General features: G+C 31.0%; 1 protein-coding gene across 1 annotated transcript in view; it reads left to right on the top strand.

The window, feature by feature from the left end:
* Positions 1-19,909, top strand: part of LOC139484859 (uncharacterized) — a 94,915-nt gene that overhangs the window by 69,339 nt on the left and 5,667 nt on the right. Inside the window, exons 7-17 of the mRNA XM_071268863.1 lie at positions 6,718-6,862; positions 8,804-9,520; positions 13,182-13,346; positions 13,643-13,728; positions 14,072-14,172; positions 15,520-15,590; positions 16,723-16,830; positions 17,050-17,120; positions 18,193-18,313; positions 18,482-18,646; positions 19,314-19,398. Coding sequence (XP_071124964.1) covers positions 6,718-6,862; positions 8,804-9,520; positions 13,182-13,346; positions 13,643-13,728; positions 14,072-14,172; positions 15,520-15,590; positions 16,723-16,830; positions 17,050-17,120; positions 18,193-18,313; positions 18,482-18,646; positions 19,314-19,398 — 1,835 coding nt within the window. The remainder of the gene's footprint in view (positions 1-6,717; positions 6,863-8,803; positions 9,521-13,181; positions 13,347-13,642; positions 13,729-14,071; positions 14,173-15,519; positions 15,591-16,722; positions 16,831-17,049; positions 17,121-18,192; positions 18,314-18,481; positions 18,647-19,313; positions 19,399-19,909) is intronic.

The raw sequence follows: 19,909 nt of genomic DNA, 5'->3' as shown, positions 1-19,909 counted from the left end.
TGAAGATTGTGCATGTTTAACTTCAGAATGTGCTTGATCGCTTAACGATTTCATCTGTGGATTTGCGCTATTAAGTCGTTTTCCATTTCCCGTGTCTTGCTCATTTCCTTTTAGCATGCGATTTACTTCCTGGTTCGCATCGTAACACATCAATGTAACAATTGATTATTGTATATATAGTGACGGTGCATTTCTACATTATCTAAGATTAACAAGCACCTGGTTATAATTAGAAACTTATTTATTACACAATATGTTCTAACATAATACAGAGGTGAAAATGACTATAACTACGTACCTACAGATGTTTGGGAGGAGATACTGAGGGGAGAACACATCACATTGTAATAGTTCTCTTGTTATCTACTACATAATTACAAAGCATCTATCGTTTCGTAGATCGAATAATTTGCAAAAGCAATGGACATTCTTAGGGTTGCGAGAATGATAGTAATACTTAAATAGAAGCTAAATGATATAGCCTGAATGTGTTTTTTGTTTGTTTAATTACCTCTTTATTGAAACATAAGTTAAAGTAATTACCAGACGTCTTCTTTTATTAATTACTCTATCTCAAACCCTCTCGTGCCTCCATTAATACTAGAAAAGAGAAGAATACGATCATTCTGAGACAAGATCTGCTATTTCAGCAATTAGTTTGGGTTTAGGGGAACCGATCATTTCACTATCAGTATGATACAATGTCTTAGCTAGGCTAATCATGGAAGGACAGGGGTGGTTTCGGAGTTTCAAATTTATTTTCATTGATCCAAAAAATGACAAGGGACTTTCCTGGCAACATACACAGTAAGTCTCTCAGTTTTTTTAGTTTGATTATCTATTTATGATTTTATTGGTGTAAATCAGATAAAGCTATTAAGAAACAATCTCAGTTTATCCATTGATAAAGAGATAAGCGTACTTAAAGTAATAACCAATTGTTATTCGCTATCATTATAAGTTAGTTATGGGGATCGCTATAGTACTTTGTCATACTTTTACGACTTATAAGTACAATAATAGAGATATTGCTGACAGCCATTTATGTCTTATATGTACCAATGCACACCATAATACTTTATGCATTTTTCTCCTTTTTCCGATTTTAAACAGAACATTACATTTTCTATTATATTTTTTGTTAAATGTAAATTAATCCACTCTAATTTTGCAAATTATAACTTTTATTGTAAGACATTACAACGATAGATTGATTCGTCTCTCAATTGAGACTTAAAGTTAATAAATTTGGCTTTTATTTGTTTTTGCTTTTTTGTATGATTATATGCAAGTTGAATAAGTATGCTGCAGCCAAATTTACACTTCACAACTCTTCTAGAGGTATACAGACAAACATTTTCAAAATCTCTTCGTTGCTTGTTCTTAATCTTTTTCTTATAAAGCATGTATGTTTTCGTATAAAAACGACATTATAGAAAATTAAGTCATAAGTCCCGATTGTAAATCAAAAACTGATTAATCGTTCTAACTTAAGGTCTATTTCTGTATTTCCTCATATTCTAATTGATTTATAAAGACAGAGTGGTTGATCAGATCCCACATATAATTTTTGGCACACCTTTCAGACTTTCATTTTTATTTGGCAAAGAAATCTTAATTAATAAAAATTGTTTGACACTAAATCTGTTTCTTTGTAATATCCGGTAATTAGCTTGAAATTGTTCACATTTCCTGCATCTGTTGCAGTAAGTAAAGATCTAGAACATCACAAAATAAAAACTTTTTGAAATGTCCATAGGTGGTCTGTTGCAAGGTAAAATGGGTGCCTTCAATCGTTGATTTCTTTATCTTCAGAGCAACCATTAATTCTCGTCCTTTATATCGACTGACCTGCTCTCTTCTCTATTAATTGTTATTTTGTTCTACCTTTAATATGGATGAAATATTTTCAACTGGACATTAAGCAAGCAGAAATAATTTATCATTAATATTGTGTCTGATTCAAGTGGTACACAAACTTCTCATACTAAAGTACTACTTTTTTTAAACTGGTCAGAGTATTGATATTTAATATCCTCTCAAATAGAAATAAATTTACAAAAGCAATGTCAGTAATAGGTAGGTAGCATGTATTAGAGAAATCTATAGTACTGGTTATTTGCCTTTAAAATTAACTTGGTGTTTGATTTTAGTTACAAACATTTCAATCATCTCGATCAATAACCAATGATTGTCGTTATTAATTGAACAAACTACTAGGACAAAATTTCAAACTTTCAAACAACATGTCCCCATCGAAGACTGAAAGGCGGAGAACTGTCAAACATAAGCTTCTATATAGCACACATTCTCATTCTGGGCTTCTGTCACACGGGTTACAAGTTCCTATCATTGTTTTTATTGTACATATATTCTAAATAAACAAACCTTGTCATAACATCAATATTTTTGTCTCTTGACTAAGCCGGTGATAACATACAATGAGAGTCTTTTCTAGTATAAAAATAATTTAATTAATCTTTTACTAATGCAAACGACTCGAACACACCAATGGATTAACTAGAGGTATTGCAGATTTTGGTGCACTGTTTTTGTCATTGCATGCAATCTTGTACGAATGAACTTTGTAGAATCTTAATTATCTAGACTTGTCTCTACATGAACCAATGTGAAAAGACAACTGTTTTTAGCATGTATGTTTTAATGTATTTTAAACTATTTTTTTGTCCTCTTATTTTTCATGTGAAAACTTTTATTCTCCAAAAAGTTATACTAAATTTTTAAAAGAAAATCTGAACACAATGAAAGCAGAATGCATTAGATATGTTGATTTTAATTTATTTTCCGCTTTCAGCTACGGAATGTTAACATTGATATATCTGCATAAAATAACCATATACATTAATATTTACAATTTTTCATACAAGCACATCATGGTATTCAATGCCTTGATCAACATAAACAACAAATATATGCATGCCTTACATGACCTTTGAAGTTTCGGGAGACAGGCAACGAGAAGCATGTATAAAATGCATGCATGTCCATCATGTGCTATCATTAGCCATCTGTGAAAACTGACATAAATATGCATTTGTATGCACCTTTATTGTATTGCATAATAATAACATTATTTATTCATCTTCAAAGCCTTTATCTACATAATAAGTAGTACATGTGAAAGACTTGAAGGTTATAATGTACATTGAATCATGTATAGGTAAAAATCAGTGAAATCGTTTGGTTTACGGTTAAGTAGTTATCTTGATAATTGTTAATACATGTTCGATTGTTAAGGGTCAATAGGGTCATATCGAATGTGAGAAATTTCGTAATAACTAAAAATTTCACCTACAGTAGAAACACTACACTGGAGTTCAAATGAAATATTTTTTTTTAAAGTTAAAGTTTAGCGAAAGTCTGAGAACAGTTACATCATTGTAAATGTCAACGTCTCATCATGTCCTTTGTTAATAATCAAAATTGGCTTAAACTAATGACTGAAAACTATCTCTGAAATCGACATATCCCTCCCAGACATAGATGTATTATACATAGCTCTCCGATGCCTTAGAGCATGCTTACCTTTTGAATTGATATACAGTTATTTTGCGAGTACGTCATGCATATGTGTAATTTTCTCGCTGTGTTGGAGACCCATTGGTTGAATTCTGCTTTTTGGTCGGGTTGTTGTCTCTTTGACATATTCCCCATTTCCATTCTCAATTTGAGTGTGGAATCCTCAGTATATTCGCAAAAATGCAATTCGCCAAAAGTACAATACTTCATTTTAAATGTAACAGTTCTGTGCATGGCTTAGGAATTTGAGCCGTACAAACTGCTGTTAAAATTTGGTCTTATCGTTTAACATTATTAGGGAGGCTGAAAACATGATAATACAATGACCTGGTGATTTTTACCAAACTGATTTTAGCCAAATTATGATTTTTACATCTGTGCCAACACGACATGTTAATGTTAGATTGAAGATTCCAACTTACAAAGCACATAACTAGTTTTAATAACACAAAAGGTAAAACCTGGTGAGAGGATAATAAAGGCCGATAATAAATACTAAGACATGATGTACATCCACAAATCTTCTCGTGTGAATAGGGGGTGGATGAATTAGCATCCAAATTACAATATAATTGATCGAAAGCCTGTATAACAAATTTCCCACGTTTCTAATAAATCGAAGGAACAAGTTGGTTTTATTTACTTATTTAAGTAGGTTTAATATTCATGCCATTGATCATTCGAACCCTGATCAGAATTTTCAATTATACCATGCTGTTTATGACTCACTATACAGTATACCTGTATATTTGTGATGTATTTTTACTTATTTGTGACACTCGACACCTGTTTTCAAAGGTGTTTTAATGTACTCTTGCTTATTTATTTGATATCAAGTATATAATTGCACCATTGTTATACATATCTGCCTTTTTGTTATACAAGTGGGTGCATTTAAACTTGATTGCAAAAATTAATTTGGTAAAAGGGTAGTTTTACTCTGTGTCAGTTCATAGATGTAATGGTATTACATCTATGGTCAGTTGTATCGCAACCTCCTAATCGTACTGGTTCGCCTGTCCTTTATCTGTTTTACTTTTGTTTTTAATTGTGAACCAAAAAGGGTGTCCAAACCCCCTTCATTATCTATAGCTTTGAGTTTTATTAGCGTTTTCATTATGTTAGAATTGTTCACATGTTTCACAAGAAGCATCTCCCTCCTCTTATCATTTGATCTGCAAGGTGCCTCAATGCTTCCCCCTCCACTTTGCTAATAACTCGTAAGGGGGTAAATTGACTTCTAATTCAAATTGTATTTATTTGTAGTGCCGTTGGGTATCTGCCTCATCGACATATAACACAAACACGTTTAGAAGTTTTGTAAACGCAAGAGTAAACACTCGAGAGTTAACCAAATAAAAAAATAAAGATAGAAAAAAGGCTAAAATGTGTCTATTTAATTAATTTAACTCTAAGCACAGGTTGTAGAGGATGCCGCCTAGTTTTATTTCTCAAAGGTGTACACTTCACATGCGCGAGTACACTACACATATGTGCGAGATGTGGTGGTTAGATTGAATCATGTTCTCCCATCAATGTAGGGGGTAAACTATTTTAACAGTCAACCTCTAAAAGTCAACTTACAACTTAATTTTAACACTCTGATTTGAATTTTTCTTCTGGTTGATTTTACAAACATGTTTGTTATGGAAACACAGATTGCACAAATTAAATGTTGTGGACATCTAATATATTCTACTTTCACTTTGATCTTTTACATACATAGTACTTCATTTAAATTTGTTATATGATACAAAACTGTGAAGATTTGACAAATTTTAGTATCAAACCCACGCCTGATTAATACTATTGAAGCTCCTAAATCGTATTTTGTACCTCGTTTAAGCCTTTTATGAGAAATAATTCATATTAAAAAGAAGTTGACAAATTAATTTATAATATTGGGTGGGAGGGTTTTAATTATCAAAATGTCCCACTCGTAACATTTATACAATATGAGAACGATGACAAAAGTACATCGACGTTCAAATAAAATTTCAATGACACTTTTGTGAGACATAACGAAATGAAAAACGAATGATTGTTACCGATTATACTCGGACAGATTGAGTTACGATTTAATTTTATGATTGGGATTCCTTCACCTTTAACTAAAGTTCTAAATTGAGTGAGGGCGTCGTGAGACTTTCTGTTTAAATATCAATTTTAAACTTTTTTGGGTAAGTGACCTATTGGGGGACGTTTCACCAAGTCATTATGGTAGATTATTTTAAAACTAACATTTGATTTGGTTATTTGAAAGTATTAAAAGTACAAAGTTTTGGTTCATTATATGGAAACTTATACCCTCAAACTAATCAACCATGAGAATATAAAAATAAAATTGATATTTAAAAAAGTTTTGTTTAATTATTTTGTCTATTTTGACAACGAAATCTATTTATATACTACTAGTCTAGTATATAGAATGATTTTGAACATTTGAAGCTGTTAAAACATCATGGTAACATCTTTAAGAGGAACGTATGTTATAAAAACCTTATGTATATTTAAGAAAGCTTGTATAATATACACAAGTATTAAAAGTTCTTTGAACTAGAGATAAAGCTGTAACACTGCCTGGTTTTAACAGAATGTTTATTTTAACGTTTTGTTTACTTTTATTGATAAACAATAGCCAGTGTATACAAGGGCTGTTTTTGTTTTACGCTAATGGGAATTATGACATCAACGAAATGTTGTACTTTAATATTTCAACACTAATCTTAGAACATATGATCTTTAATTAGAAACTCTTCACCTCTTAACTTACAGAAACTGTTTCAACTTATGTTACTACAATGGTATTATCAATCTATAAACCGATACATTGTCCACCGTATCATACACTGTATATATGTGTCTTTCTTTGCGTTTTCTTGTTTTAAGTGGTATCTGCTCTCTTTTTTTGGGGCCATAGGTTGTGGGTTAGGGATCCAGGCTATTTTCTGTTTTCTTGTTTTTGGTGATATCAGCTCTCTGTCTTTGGGTCATAGGTTGTGGGTAAGGGATACAGGCTATTTAAGATGTAGGAATTGATAGCAATGTTGATGACGTTTATAACTTTTATTACTCAGTCCAAAATAAAACATACCAACAGTCATGATAATAACTATTAGTTTATAAAACCAGAAAATATTTGAAAATTCAAAAAGTAAATCTTAATTTCTACTTCAGAAAACAAGAAGACGTAGATTCACAGATTCTTGTTCAGCTGGACGTTTTCGATGAGCAGAAAGCGAATGATGAAGAGCAGCTTCCTGGTATTAAAGGCGTGGACCTTAACAGTCCGCTGGATGTTTTTCATGCCATATTTACACAGGTAAGATTCAAACAATTTACAATAGAGATTTTTTTTAAATATATTTCTTTTCAAAAAATCTTTAGCAAACGAACATATACGTTATGTCATTATATTTCTTGTGATAAAAATATGTTTAGCTATTGTTAGAAATGTTTACAGTGTTCTGATAAAAATTGCTTCCATACACAAATTTGGGTACATATGTAGTCTATATAAATTATTATAAAAATATTTTCAAACGATTTTGATAAAAAAAAAGACTTGCGTCATAAATGAAACAATTTGTTCAGTTTAGAAAATGATTAGATTTCTATTAGTTGGTGAATGAGGATCAAAAGTTCAAATGTCTACATGCCCGTGTATAGTTTGAAAAAATAGTCTATTATTGGTCTGTTTTTCTTACATAATTTACTGAATGCAGGATAAACAAATCAGTAGACAGTCAGGTCTCGCTGAGTTGATAGTTAATAAGTGGTATAATTCGACCTATCAAATACAAACGGTTATGTTTCCACACTCATTCAAATGTTTTGAGACATTTTCATTTAACTGTTACATATGATATCCCATTAAGGAGAACAATCATTTATGACACTCGAATTATGACAAGTTATTTTATCAATCATTAATTGGATTTTTACCGGAGGTGATTTTTTCACAACTTTTTATTTTTAAAAGTCTAAATTAACTTCATTAGATGTCATTTTAAAGTTACATAAATACTGATGACATTTAGTTTAAAAATAAGATGTAGCATGATGGTATTAAAATTAAATTAATTTTAATATTTTAGAAATACAAAAATATTAGTTTTAATCAGTAATTTTATTATCAATTATATAGTCTTTCACATTAAAATCACTGTTTACAATTAATCGTAAAATATATGAAAATATAGATGTTTATCTCAGAAAAATGATATAATAATTATTGTATAAATAAACCTTAACATGATTAACCGTGTGACTACAATCTTAATCTGCCAATTAAACCAAGAGGAATAGGTTTCTATACCACTATCAATATTTATTAATCTTTTTTGTTAGTCTTTTGTTCATCCCAGATAGGTACAATAGGTACAATCAAATTTCTTTTATATAAGTTTGTTTACATTATAAGTATATGTATATATTTGGTAAACATAATTTATATAATAGTATCAATATAAACACTTCGTAAAGTCATTTTGTTAGCTATTCAGTGAAGAATCTAGGTCTAAGGAGAATATTTGGACAAAGAAAAAAGAGGTGAAAAAGTCAATATTTGTCTGTCTGAGTCATCATAGGCATGGAGAAATGGTTTGTACTTTCCGAATACATGTAACTAAAGCATCATAAGCATGGAGAAATGGTTTGTACTTTCCGAATACATATAACTAAAGCATCATAAGCATGGAGAAATGGTTTGTACTTACCGAATACATATAACTAAAGCATCGTAAGCATGGAGAAATGGTTTGTACTTTCCGAATACATGTAACTAACGCATCATAAGCATGAAGAAATGGTTTGTACTTTCCGAATACATGTAACTAAAGCATCATAAGCATGGAGAAATGGTTTGTACTTACCGAATACATGTAACTAAAGCAGCATAAGTATGGAGAAATGGTTTGTACTTTCCGAATACATGTAACTAAATCATCGTAAGCATGGAGAAATGGTTTGTACTTACCGAATACATGTAACTAAAGCATCATAAGCATGGAGAAATGGTTTGTACTTACCGAATACATTTAAGCAAACTAACAGAAATTCCACATTCACACATGCACCAAACATACAATTCCTTTCGTTTGTCTCAAACACCTGTAAATCATATGTTTTGCCAAAAAGTAGACAAGATACAACTGTTAACTTATATGTGCTGAGCAAAGAATGATTATTTTTAGCTCAATGTTGATTGATGAAACAATGTTGCAAACCATTCCATATCAGCCATATGTTTTTATCTTTACAGATTACGGATACAACTCAGGAGATTTTCCTAACGACGCTTCAGCACATGCTGAAAATAGACCCGAGTGATGAAAATAGTAAACTAATATGGCAGACAGTGGAAACACTTGTATCGAGAGCAACTCTTATAGAAAACAATGATGACTCTCAAAAACTACTGAAATCTTTTATGAGACAGAGAGAAAAATCAACAAGTGATGGCAAATGTACGTGTGCGTGTCATGATGGACGAACTCGTGTAATGTCTCCAAAACGGAATACAGACAATTCTCATCCGGGAACGATAGACTCATCGAAAAAAGCCCCCGCGCCACCACCACCGCCTCCTCCGCCGCCTCCTGGTATGGGAGCACCCCCACCACCGCCGCCACCACCGGGCATGCCGCCTCCTCCACCGATGGCACCGGGAATGCCACCCCCACCTCCGGTTCCGGGCCTTGCCAGGCCATCTCCAGTACAAAAACTACCTCAACAAAATATTCCTAAATCTACAACAAAGTTACGAACACTACAATGGCAGAAAATATCAGCAACAAAAGTGCTATCAGGCAAACCAAACATTTGGAATACGGCAGGGAAATTATTCAATGGATATGTATCAAAATTTGACTTCGGAACAATAGATGAATTATTTAGTGTTAATTCAAATCCAGATTCTTCCACGGATAAAGCTGCTGGGACTAATTCAGCAGAGAAGAAAAGAAAAGAATCAACAGAGGTAGGATTTCTTTATTAAGCGACCTACGTATAAAGTCTTTAACATATTTCATAACCAATCAGAATTGATAAATGCCCGTAAATAATATAGAAAAACCAAAATAATACATTATCTCAGTTTTAACTTAGGTTTGCTTTACTGAACATTTTCAGGTTTATTTACCAATAAGAAATGACTATGAATCCATCTACTAGACGTATTTATAATTTTTGGTTGGACACTTTGTCTCTTTTCATACAGTTTCTATTGATCAAATGATATTTAAACACAATCAATCATCTTCTTTCAAACTTATCCTTCAAAGTGAAAGTTTAATTAGATTGAGGAAATTAATTCTGATTTTTTTGGGGGGTGGGGGGGGGGGGGGTGCAGGGGGATACATTTATTTTGCAGGCAACTGCCTATTAATATTGAAATAATATGTTAAGCATCTCCAAAACATAACTTGCTTTCGTCATCGACCTGTCAAAAGAAATTGATAATTCTATACAACCTTAAAACTTCCTTATCAAGTTATACAATATTTATATGATTCAGAATTTATGTTTTTTAATCTTCTGGCTGCTTATTTAGTAAGCAATGATACAGCACATCTTTAGAAATGATATTTTCAATGTATTCATGTGTATATAATCTTCGCACTACTTAATATTCCTAAATGACAAAACACCCTTTAAAGTTTGAGTTCTCACATGTGATTTTATCTATTGGGGAATCAAATTGTAAATGAACGCATGATGTCATATGTATAGATTTATGACAAGAACTGCACCACATAATAACATGCCTCGCTGCATAATGCAGATAGTGTTGGGTGAAGAGGACTAGATAAACACCATGTGCTCAATGCGTGATGATATGTTTTAAGTCCTAAGGCAAATACATTGAAGATTTGTATCATTATTCAGATTTGTATTTTGTAATTCATGACTTAAGAAAATAGAATTTACAAAAAACATCCAAATTTACAAATATTAGATTGCAATAAATCTTTTCTTTAACAAATCCGCTTTAGCTTTAGCTCCATTGATACAGGAGATATTGGGGCATAGTGACGACGAATTAATGATTACGACCAACGAAGGCAATAGTATTTCAGCCAAACAATAATACAAACTATCACCGAATCAATTGTCTAGAGATTAAAGCTCCTGTTCAAGGACTAAGCACCTATATGAAATAGTACGACCTAAATGATTTGGGGAAATTATCATTAAAAATAATTATATTCATTCGTAAGTTATTTAATAACTTTATTCCCTGACATTTGAATGTAATGTTTCTGATGTTGTTCAAATCATTTTAGACAAAATATAGAACCTATATATATATCACGAAATCTACACCTAAGTATTTTAATAATTTCTTATCCAAACTTAAAAGCGAAAGAGATTTCAGTAATCGCGATTCAATTGTTGTAGACCCCTTTAAAACGAAGCAAATATTTTATATATCATGAATATTCCAGTGCTTTATAACAGCTTGATTTGTTATAAATATATTATCAACAATTAATATTACAAAGCTATCAATATATTTCTGTACAACTGATCCGCGAAATCTCACTTTAATATCATATCCAGTAAGCCGTGGGAGATCCTCATAACACCAAGAACAATCGTACTCTGTTCACTGTCTTGTGGGTAATTGTACAGATTACAAAACCCTGTTACCACAATCTTTACTGTCAATCTGATATTTTTCTTTAGGTTAAACCCTTCATTGACCACGATTTGCATTTATTTAAAGGGACACGTGCAAATTATCAGAAGGATAATATTGCTAAGCTTGTTCAATCTGACGTCACTTTGATCTTCGTATTCCAGGGGGTTATTTGCTGAATTTTCCAAAAGTTCAATGTATACATGAACACCTGCTAAAGCAAAACACGTCACACTTCGAATAACATATGATCTTTTAATATTTACTGTTTACGATGGCTTTTTATATTGAATAAGCGATACTAGTAAAGTAAAAATATTCATGCAGTAATTTAGCTAGTCAAACGTACCTGTTGTATATTTTGAACGTAGCAAAAAGAATATAAGATTGATATATAATCATGAATATTGCTTCAAATTTTGAAAAATGAAAACATTTCTTCGATATTTATTTGTTCAAGTTTTAATCAGCGTTAATTCAGGGTAACCTACAATCTACCGGTCTGTTAAAGCGACGACAGTTTTAGCAGTTATCAATGTGCCTTTCTTAATTCACTTTCACCATGAACTCTCATAGCCTCATAACATCGGAGGCCAACCAATTCTAATTACACGAAATGTTCTACGTTCGATCCACTCCTTGTGGTAATACATGCACAAGGAAGAGTATGAACAATTTATAAATACTAAAGGACTATGCAGCTAGATCCTTAATGAAATTGTTGAAGTGTGTGGAAAAATTGTAAAACCACCAGTTAAGAGTTTAGCAAAATGTATGCTGTTGATACAATAGAGAACATCAAATTGAAGTAAATATTGTTGCATATTTTGAAACAGCTATAAGAATTTATTGTGTCTATAGTTGTAATGTATGGAAACATTTTACATACAATCTTTACACCTGACAAACTACGGTTTAACCTGAACGAATTATTTTCATTTATGTGTACAATGCTTTATGAAAACAAAAATGACACTTTGAAAAATGAGTATAAACATTGTCAATTATGATTTTTAAAAACGTTTTTCTTCATTTTACCGTCACGCAAACATGTGAAAACATTATAGTATAAACATAATTTATATGTAATTTTCCGCGCTATTAGGTTTGGGTAGGTCAGTCTGAAACAAACTTATTCATTCAAAACAAAGACTTATTTAGTCAAAAGTAGACAAAATGGTCAAACAATATATGTATAAAAGACATTAAATCAAAAATCATTTCAACCTTTTACAGTTTGTAACCTTTCTGCACAATTACATTTGAAAGGGTTATTTTGTATGTTAGAAATAATTAAATCATAATGCGTTTCAAAGAAGAATACAGATATGTATATTAATACCGAAAGTACATGAAACACATCTTGACAGGTTAATATTGATCACTCCCAATCTAAGTTTAACGGGAACTCACGATCACTCACGATCTGAGATTAACGATAACTTACGACCATTACGGATACGAGTTAAACGGGAATTGATACGTTTAACTACAAAAACAAGTTCAACCCACCATTTTTTCTTAAATGTACTGTAAGTCAGGAAGATGGCAATTGCTACCTTATAGTTCGTTTCTGTGTGTGTTGCATTGTCGTTTGGTTTTTTGTTGCACATTACTGTTTCTGTTGTTTCGTTGTTTTCCTCTTATATTTGATGTGTTTCCCTAAGGTTTAGTTTGAAACCCGGATTTGTTTTTTCTTAATCGATTTATGACTTTCGAACAGCGGTATACTACTGTTAAAATTGAGAATGGAAATGGGGAATGTGTCAAAGAGACAACAACCCGACCATAGAAAAAACAACAGCTTTATTTAGACCAATACAATACACAAGACAACCATGAACATATGAAATGTTAAAATATGGCAACTACAATTAGAATATTTGTATCGTTAATAAGAGCAAACAGTAGTATACCGAAATCTTATACTGTTTAATAATTGGAAAACCATATTGAATAAACAAACGAACATATATTCAAACTTTTTGCTTTATTTCAGATAAACCTACTTGAGGGAAAGAGGAGTCTTCATATTAATATATTGTTGAGACAATTTAAAATGCCAAGTGACGAAATCGTACAGTTAATACATGAAGGTGCTAGTGACAAAATAGGTGCAGAAAAACTCAGAAATCTTCTTAAAATTCTACCGTATGAGGATGAAGTAAGTTTTTGTGATAATGATTTTGCTTATTTCAGATCCCAATTGCAATTATTTTATTACTTTATTGCAAACTAATTTATCCTATTGTAAAATAATTGAAAGACTTTCTGTACATAAACTGGAATACTGTAAAGATCATATTTCTGTTTCACATATTGTAATAAAATGCATTTAATTATACCTATCTGGCATAACATTAGAGAAAACACATTTAAGTAACATTGTTAAGACAAAATAAAGACCAATTATTGTTATTTACTTTACATGCTTCATAATATGATTTTACTTTTATAAAGGTTGAGAAGCTGAAAACATTTGATGGTGACAAAAGTAAACTTGGTGGTGCAGAGAAATTCCTAGTTAGTCTACTTACCATACCATAGTAAGTACAAAATATATATCTTTGTCAATCATCGTTTAAATTATTTGAATTGTATGCAACTGTCATACAAGTGGGAGGTTTAGCTAGCTATAAACCCAGTTTTTACACAATTTTTTACAGAGGAAAATGCCTGTACCAAGTCAGAAATATGACAGTTGTTATCCGTTCGTTTGATGTTTTTTAGCGTTTGATTTTGCCATTTGCCATTTGATTAGGGACTTTCCGTTTTGATTTTTCTCGGAGTTCGGCATATTTGTGATTTGGTTTTTTATCAGACCCTAACTATGCAGTATCTTTTCAACATTTGATACATTAAAATAAATGAAGTTTCTTTCTGTTACAGTTATAAATCCAGAATAGAAGGTTTTGCCGTGAAAGAGGAATTCAATACAAACATGGACTGGATAAAACCTGCCATAGAGGCAGTGATTGCAGCAGCAAAAGGTACAACCTATTTATGTGCATTTAGTTTTGATATACTCGAGTATGTTGTTTGATTGTCTACACCATTTTAAATACCACTTTAGTAATTCATTAATTGAAGTAGTTTTTGTTTTAAGATGTCTACGAAGTGATGAGGTGATAGATAGGTCTATCCAAAAAGTAGATATGTGATGACTTTTGTGGGAACTTCTTGAACTTTGCTCAATGTAATTAGCCTATGGATGAGAACATAGAGCATCAATTTTACTTTTTTTCACTTCACTGACAACTGTGATGTATCTTCGGCGACTTAAAAACAAAACAACAGTTCAAACCACACAGGTAAAAAACAGGCCTAAACAAATATTGATATATACATGAAATACACATTAATGTAGTTCCTTAAAAGTTAAACTAGTATCTTTGATGACGTTGTATATATATTTATGTAAAGTATTAGTCATTATGATAATTTTTTCTCTCTATATAAGTACATTCAAATAAATTTTTACTGGCTACTAAAAATTTAGACTAACACATACGTTTATAAGATGTAGATTCAGGGTGGGAGTATATTTATTAAGCAGTCTCAATAACTTAGATTTACTTACAAAGTTAACACTTCAACAGTATTAAAGCTATAAGGTAAATGTCAGATAAAGTTGAAGGTTTTGAGGCTGCTATTGAAAAACAATTTGTCACAAATAATTGGACAAGTTCAATTTTTCAAACCAATGAATCATATGATGATTTATCAGTTCATGATGTTTGATCCTGTTTGATTTAAAGATAGTATAAGTTAGTACACGAAGAACCCATGGATACACTGGCGATGGCAATCACAATATGTGTTGCTGTTTATGTCAAATCATTTAAGTTTTATTTTATTATTTTCGTATGTTAAAATTTAAAAGCGTAACGTTTATATATATTATTTTTTGCACTATTTGACTTTTCACCAACTGTCATACAAGTGAGAGGTTTAGCTAGCTTTAAAACCAGCTTATATCCACCATTTTCTACACAAGAAAATGTCTGTTCCAAATCAGGAGTATGACAGATGTTATTCATTCGTTTGATGTGTTTGACTTTTTGATTTTGCCATTTGATTAGGGACTTTCCTTTTTGAATTGTCCTCGGAGTTCAGTATTTTTGTGAATTTACTTTTTGGAAAGTAGCTTGCACAAGTTAGGCAAGGTTAGTCAGGTCATGTTACTTATTAACATTTTTCCCTTTGCAAAAGAGAGTAATATCATAATTAAGTCCTTACCAATACAAACGTATTTTAAGTAATGTATCCACTTATTAAATATTGACTTATTCACACATTTTCCAAACATTATTTATTATTTGGATTATAACTTTCAGAAATCAAAGAGAACAGTCATCTGCACGAACTGCTATATTTGGTACTGATTGCTGGTAACTACTTAAATAATGTAAGTTTATATAAAGACTTAAGTTGAACCGATTTTTATACTGTTTCTATATATTGGTTTTTATCGTATGATACCAATGGACAGAAAGGTTGCTTATTTAGATCAGAATTTTTAAAGTTTTGATTCACTGTAATTTAAGATTTGAAATTTATAAATGGCTTTGAAATTAAACTTACTTTCTGTAATATTAAACATTTATAAAACGAAGAAGAATCAATTATATTATTACATCAAATTAACTAGGATATAGATACACTTACATTCTTATTTGATAACAAAATAAACCTTTAAACAACAACACATGTGAGTTATTGTTTCTTATATCAAAGATTTTAATATGAAATTGTTAAACTTTTAAGATTTACAATTTGTGAATTATATATACAAACATACAATATTTGTCTTACTCTTTAAAGCGGTGCCTAACCTTGGTTAAATGTTATGAACTAATCACTTTGTTCTTAGTTATGAAACTCTGCCAGTTTGAACGAATTAATGCTATTGAAGTACATAATATGTTTTAATACTTTGAAATATTTATACACTAAGTGGTGTAATGGTTGTTATTATACCCAATCATAGCATACCTAAATATTTGCTGTAAGGCTTATGGGACCTAGCCTTCAGTCAAACTGGTACTTGATTAACATTTAGTTCAATTGGTTACTTTAATGTTAATACAGAATGTTCACTATAATCCATTTATTTTGTTGATAATAATTTACAACTAAATGATAAAAATCGTTAAGTATATCACGAATAACACTTTTTTCTGATGTAATGATAAATTTAGTCAAGTGTTTATAGATCTACAAATAAAATCATCTTAATATATATAGCCCTGTGTCAGTGCTTTAAACGTTATTAGGTGTAATACATCAGAGCAAGAGAACAAAAGTTAAATTAGAGACAACCAATCACAAAACGACAGTATTGAGACATGAAACATTAAAATCAAATGGTTTAATCGAAAAATGCACAATAAAACAAAGGTACATGTAAACTGGAAACGCGTTTCTTCAAAGAGCTCTCTGCTGCCATGTTCAGTCATCTGTCATCACGTTTCCCAAAGAATATTGAAATATCATCTTTTTTCAATTAATAACTATATACATATTTTTTTATGTTTCAGGGTAACTATGCTGGTGATGCTGCAGGATTCAAATTGTCTTCTCTCATAAAGTTAACCGAAACTAGAGCAAATAAACCTAGAATGAACCTTCTTCATTATGTCATTTTGGTAAGTATTATAGCTATTTAAATAAGTATAAACGAATATCTGTTTCAAATTGTTTTGAACCTAATATGCTTACTTTTCAATATTGCCCAGTTTCTTAACATACTTTTTTGATATATTAAGTATACTTAATTTCATAAGTAAAACATATATTTATGCTTTAGCTGCAACGAAAAGTCGTTTTTCTTTAATTTATTTCATGTTCTGTTTTATATTTTTCAGCAAGCGGATGAGAAAAATCCCGATTTGCTGAAGTTTCCTGATGAAATGAGATATTTAAAAGATGCCTCTCAGTAAGTGTACTGTACTTGACCTTTTCTGACCTTGGAATGTAATTAATGCTGAGCACACGCCTATCATAATAAAAAAGAACTTGTTAATTTATTATCAAGTTTGTATGTTCTCTGACCTTCCTATGAACCAAATAACAAATTTGTTCTGTTATAAAAAAGGATGTATTTTTAGTAAATAATCATTTCTTATGAATTATGATTTGTAATTATTTTTATGTCATGCTTAAAAAGGCTATTAACAGATTTAAAATTACATAGAGACAGTAAAAAAGGCATTGTACTGAATAATTGATGATAGACATAGCAAAAGCATGTAGCCTTTAGGAAATCATCTTCGCTAGCCAAGGGTTACGATCCACTCCCGCTCTCTTCACCCTTGGCGGATTGAGATAAAATTTCGGAGACACAAGGTAAGGATTTTTATTGGTTGCAGTAGAAACTCGCTGCATCCAATCAAAAAGCGCCTATACCATGATCACGTGTAGATGAAGAAAGTGTTTGTAAACAATTGCCACGTGTTTATTGTGCAACAAGTCTTTACATCAATAAACATACGACTATATTTAGTGATAACTTGAATGTTTTTTAATCAACTAATAGAAGTCCCTGTGTATGTTTCATGCACAAATGCATGAATGCTGACGCATATTTTCGTTTCCGGCTTTACCAAGTGTGTAAAATCTAGACGCTACTGTGTTTTTACCTCTAAATTGAAGAGTTCAAGTGCTACCATTGGTCAAGAATAATGTATTCGGAATGGGCGTGACTTTATTTATCGATAGATGGCGCTACATTGATATCACAAATGTTAGCTCAATCTGCCAAGGGTGAAGAGAGCGGGAGTGGATCGTAACCCTTGGCTAGCGAAGATGTTAGGAAATTTACTCTTTTATTTCTCCTCATACCCTAAAAACATATAGTAAATTTTGTATTTTAATAATGTCTATGGTGTCTAACTCACTTCTAGTTAGTCAATTAACTTCGACAACACACCGAAAATTTATATTTTATGTTTCATCTTTCATGAATATATCTAGAAACATTTGATTGATAACAAATTGATTTTTTTCAGGGCATCACTTGAAAATGTTACATCGGATATAAATGGTCTTCATGATAAAATCACTAAGCTATCAATGCAAGCTGAAACAATTGGGGCAGATTTCAAAAAACAGATGTCAGATTTCTTACAAGTAAGACACTTTTTTCCAATGATTTTTATATTCACATTACATAGTATATTATAAACGGTCATTGTTGTTATTTTTATAATTCCCTTTTTAACTATAAATGTCACCTGATGGTTGATGCTCTTCAGAAAATATCATCATGTTTTAACCTTTGTTGTTTGTTCTTTGCAGTTTGCAAAAGATGATCTATCTGAACTCCAGGAAGATCTGAAAGACATAGAAAGTCTGAAGTTAGAACTGGCAGACTTTTTCTGTGAGGATTCGTCTTCCTTTAAATTAGAAGAATGTTTTTCTGTCCTCAATACGTTCTGTACCAGATTCAAGAAAGCAATAACAGTAAGTTCACTTTAGACAAGAAATTAAAGTTGATAAAACAAAAACTCAATAAAGATACTAGGCAAGTCGAGCGTTACATACGAGTAATCAGTGTTGCACAAATCAAAAAGAATGGGAGGCTTAATCATACACGTACTATAGAACATTAAAAACCGAAAATTGTGCCATAATCGATTAAGGCAATCTATAATAAACCATCTTCAACCATGAAACTGAAATAAGATAATGCAAAAACAAAAAAGGAATCTACATTCGAACTTTTCAACTTCTTGTGAGCTTAATAATGTTTCCGATATAAAACATTTTTGAGGATTGGTATTTATAAAGACATTTTCATGAACACCAGAAAAGCAATTAATCGACTTTTTCTGCGTTTGAATTCATTTGATATGCTGTTCTCCTTATAAACTGTTCTATGACTATATAGATATGTTGACTACATTTTTGTGAAAGTCTAACTTTCTATTGTCATCTGAAACAGTGCAATAACAGAAGATGCACACATAACATGCAATACCAAACCATTCAAAAAATAACTCAACATTATCTTCTTTATTTTAAAAGTATTAAAAGTATTAAAACTCATTTGAATTTAACAATACTACATAAAACTATTTCACAGAAATTGAATTTAAGTCCTGATTTATGTTCAATGATTTTTTTCTAGGAAAATGACCATAGGAAAAAAGTTGAAGAAAAGCAAAAGGAACGACAGAGACTACAAGAAATTGAGAGAAAGAAACAATTGCAAGGTATGTTTGACGATTAAATGTTAAGATAAACAAATGATTAAGTTACACCTGATGTATACCTTGATATGATAACAGATACTCGAACTAATTCAGTTTAAAAAAAGAAGATGTGATATGATTGCCAATGAAACAACTCTCCACAAGAGACCAAATGACACATAAATTAACAACTATAGGTCAACGTATAACCTTCAACAATGAGCAAAGCCCTTACCGAGTAGTCAGTACACTTTTGGAAAAGTACCCAGAATTAATGCATGATTCTGAAACATCAAATTGTACACTAGCATGCAAAAAAATCACTTAAAATACTAGATAATAATAATTATAACTTACGAAATAAAAATTATATAAAGTGCTTCCCTTCTGGTTATGCAGTCTAATAAAGACGTTTCATTGGTTAAACTGGAAGATATGCAATAATATTTTTTCTTAAAGTATGTGTAAGTACAAACAATGTCATAGAACAAATACCAAATTTTTTCACATATTTACATGATTAAGAGAGAAT

The sequence above is a fragment of the Mytilus edulis genome, chromosome 8, assembly GCF_963676685.1.
Source record: "Mytilus edulis chromosome 8, xbMytEdul2.2, whole genome shotgun sequence".
NCBI classification, from domain to species: Eukaryota; Metazoa; Mollusca; class Bivalvia; order Mytilida; family Mytilidae; genus Mytilus; species Mytilus edulis.
This window is presented reverse-complemented; position numbering and strand designations above follow the sequence as displayed.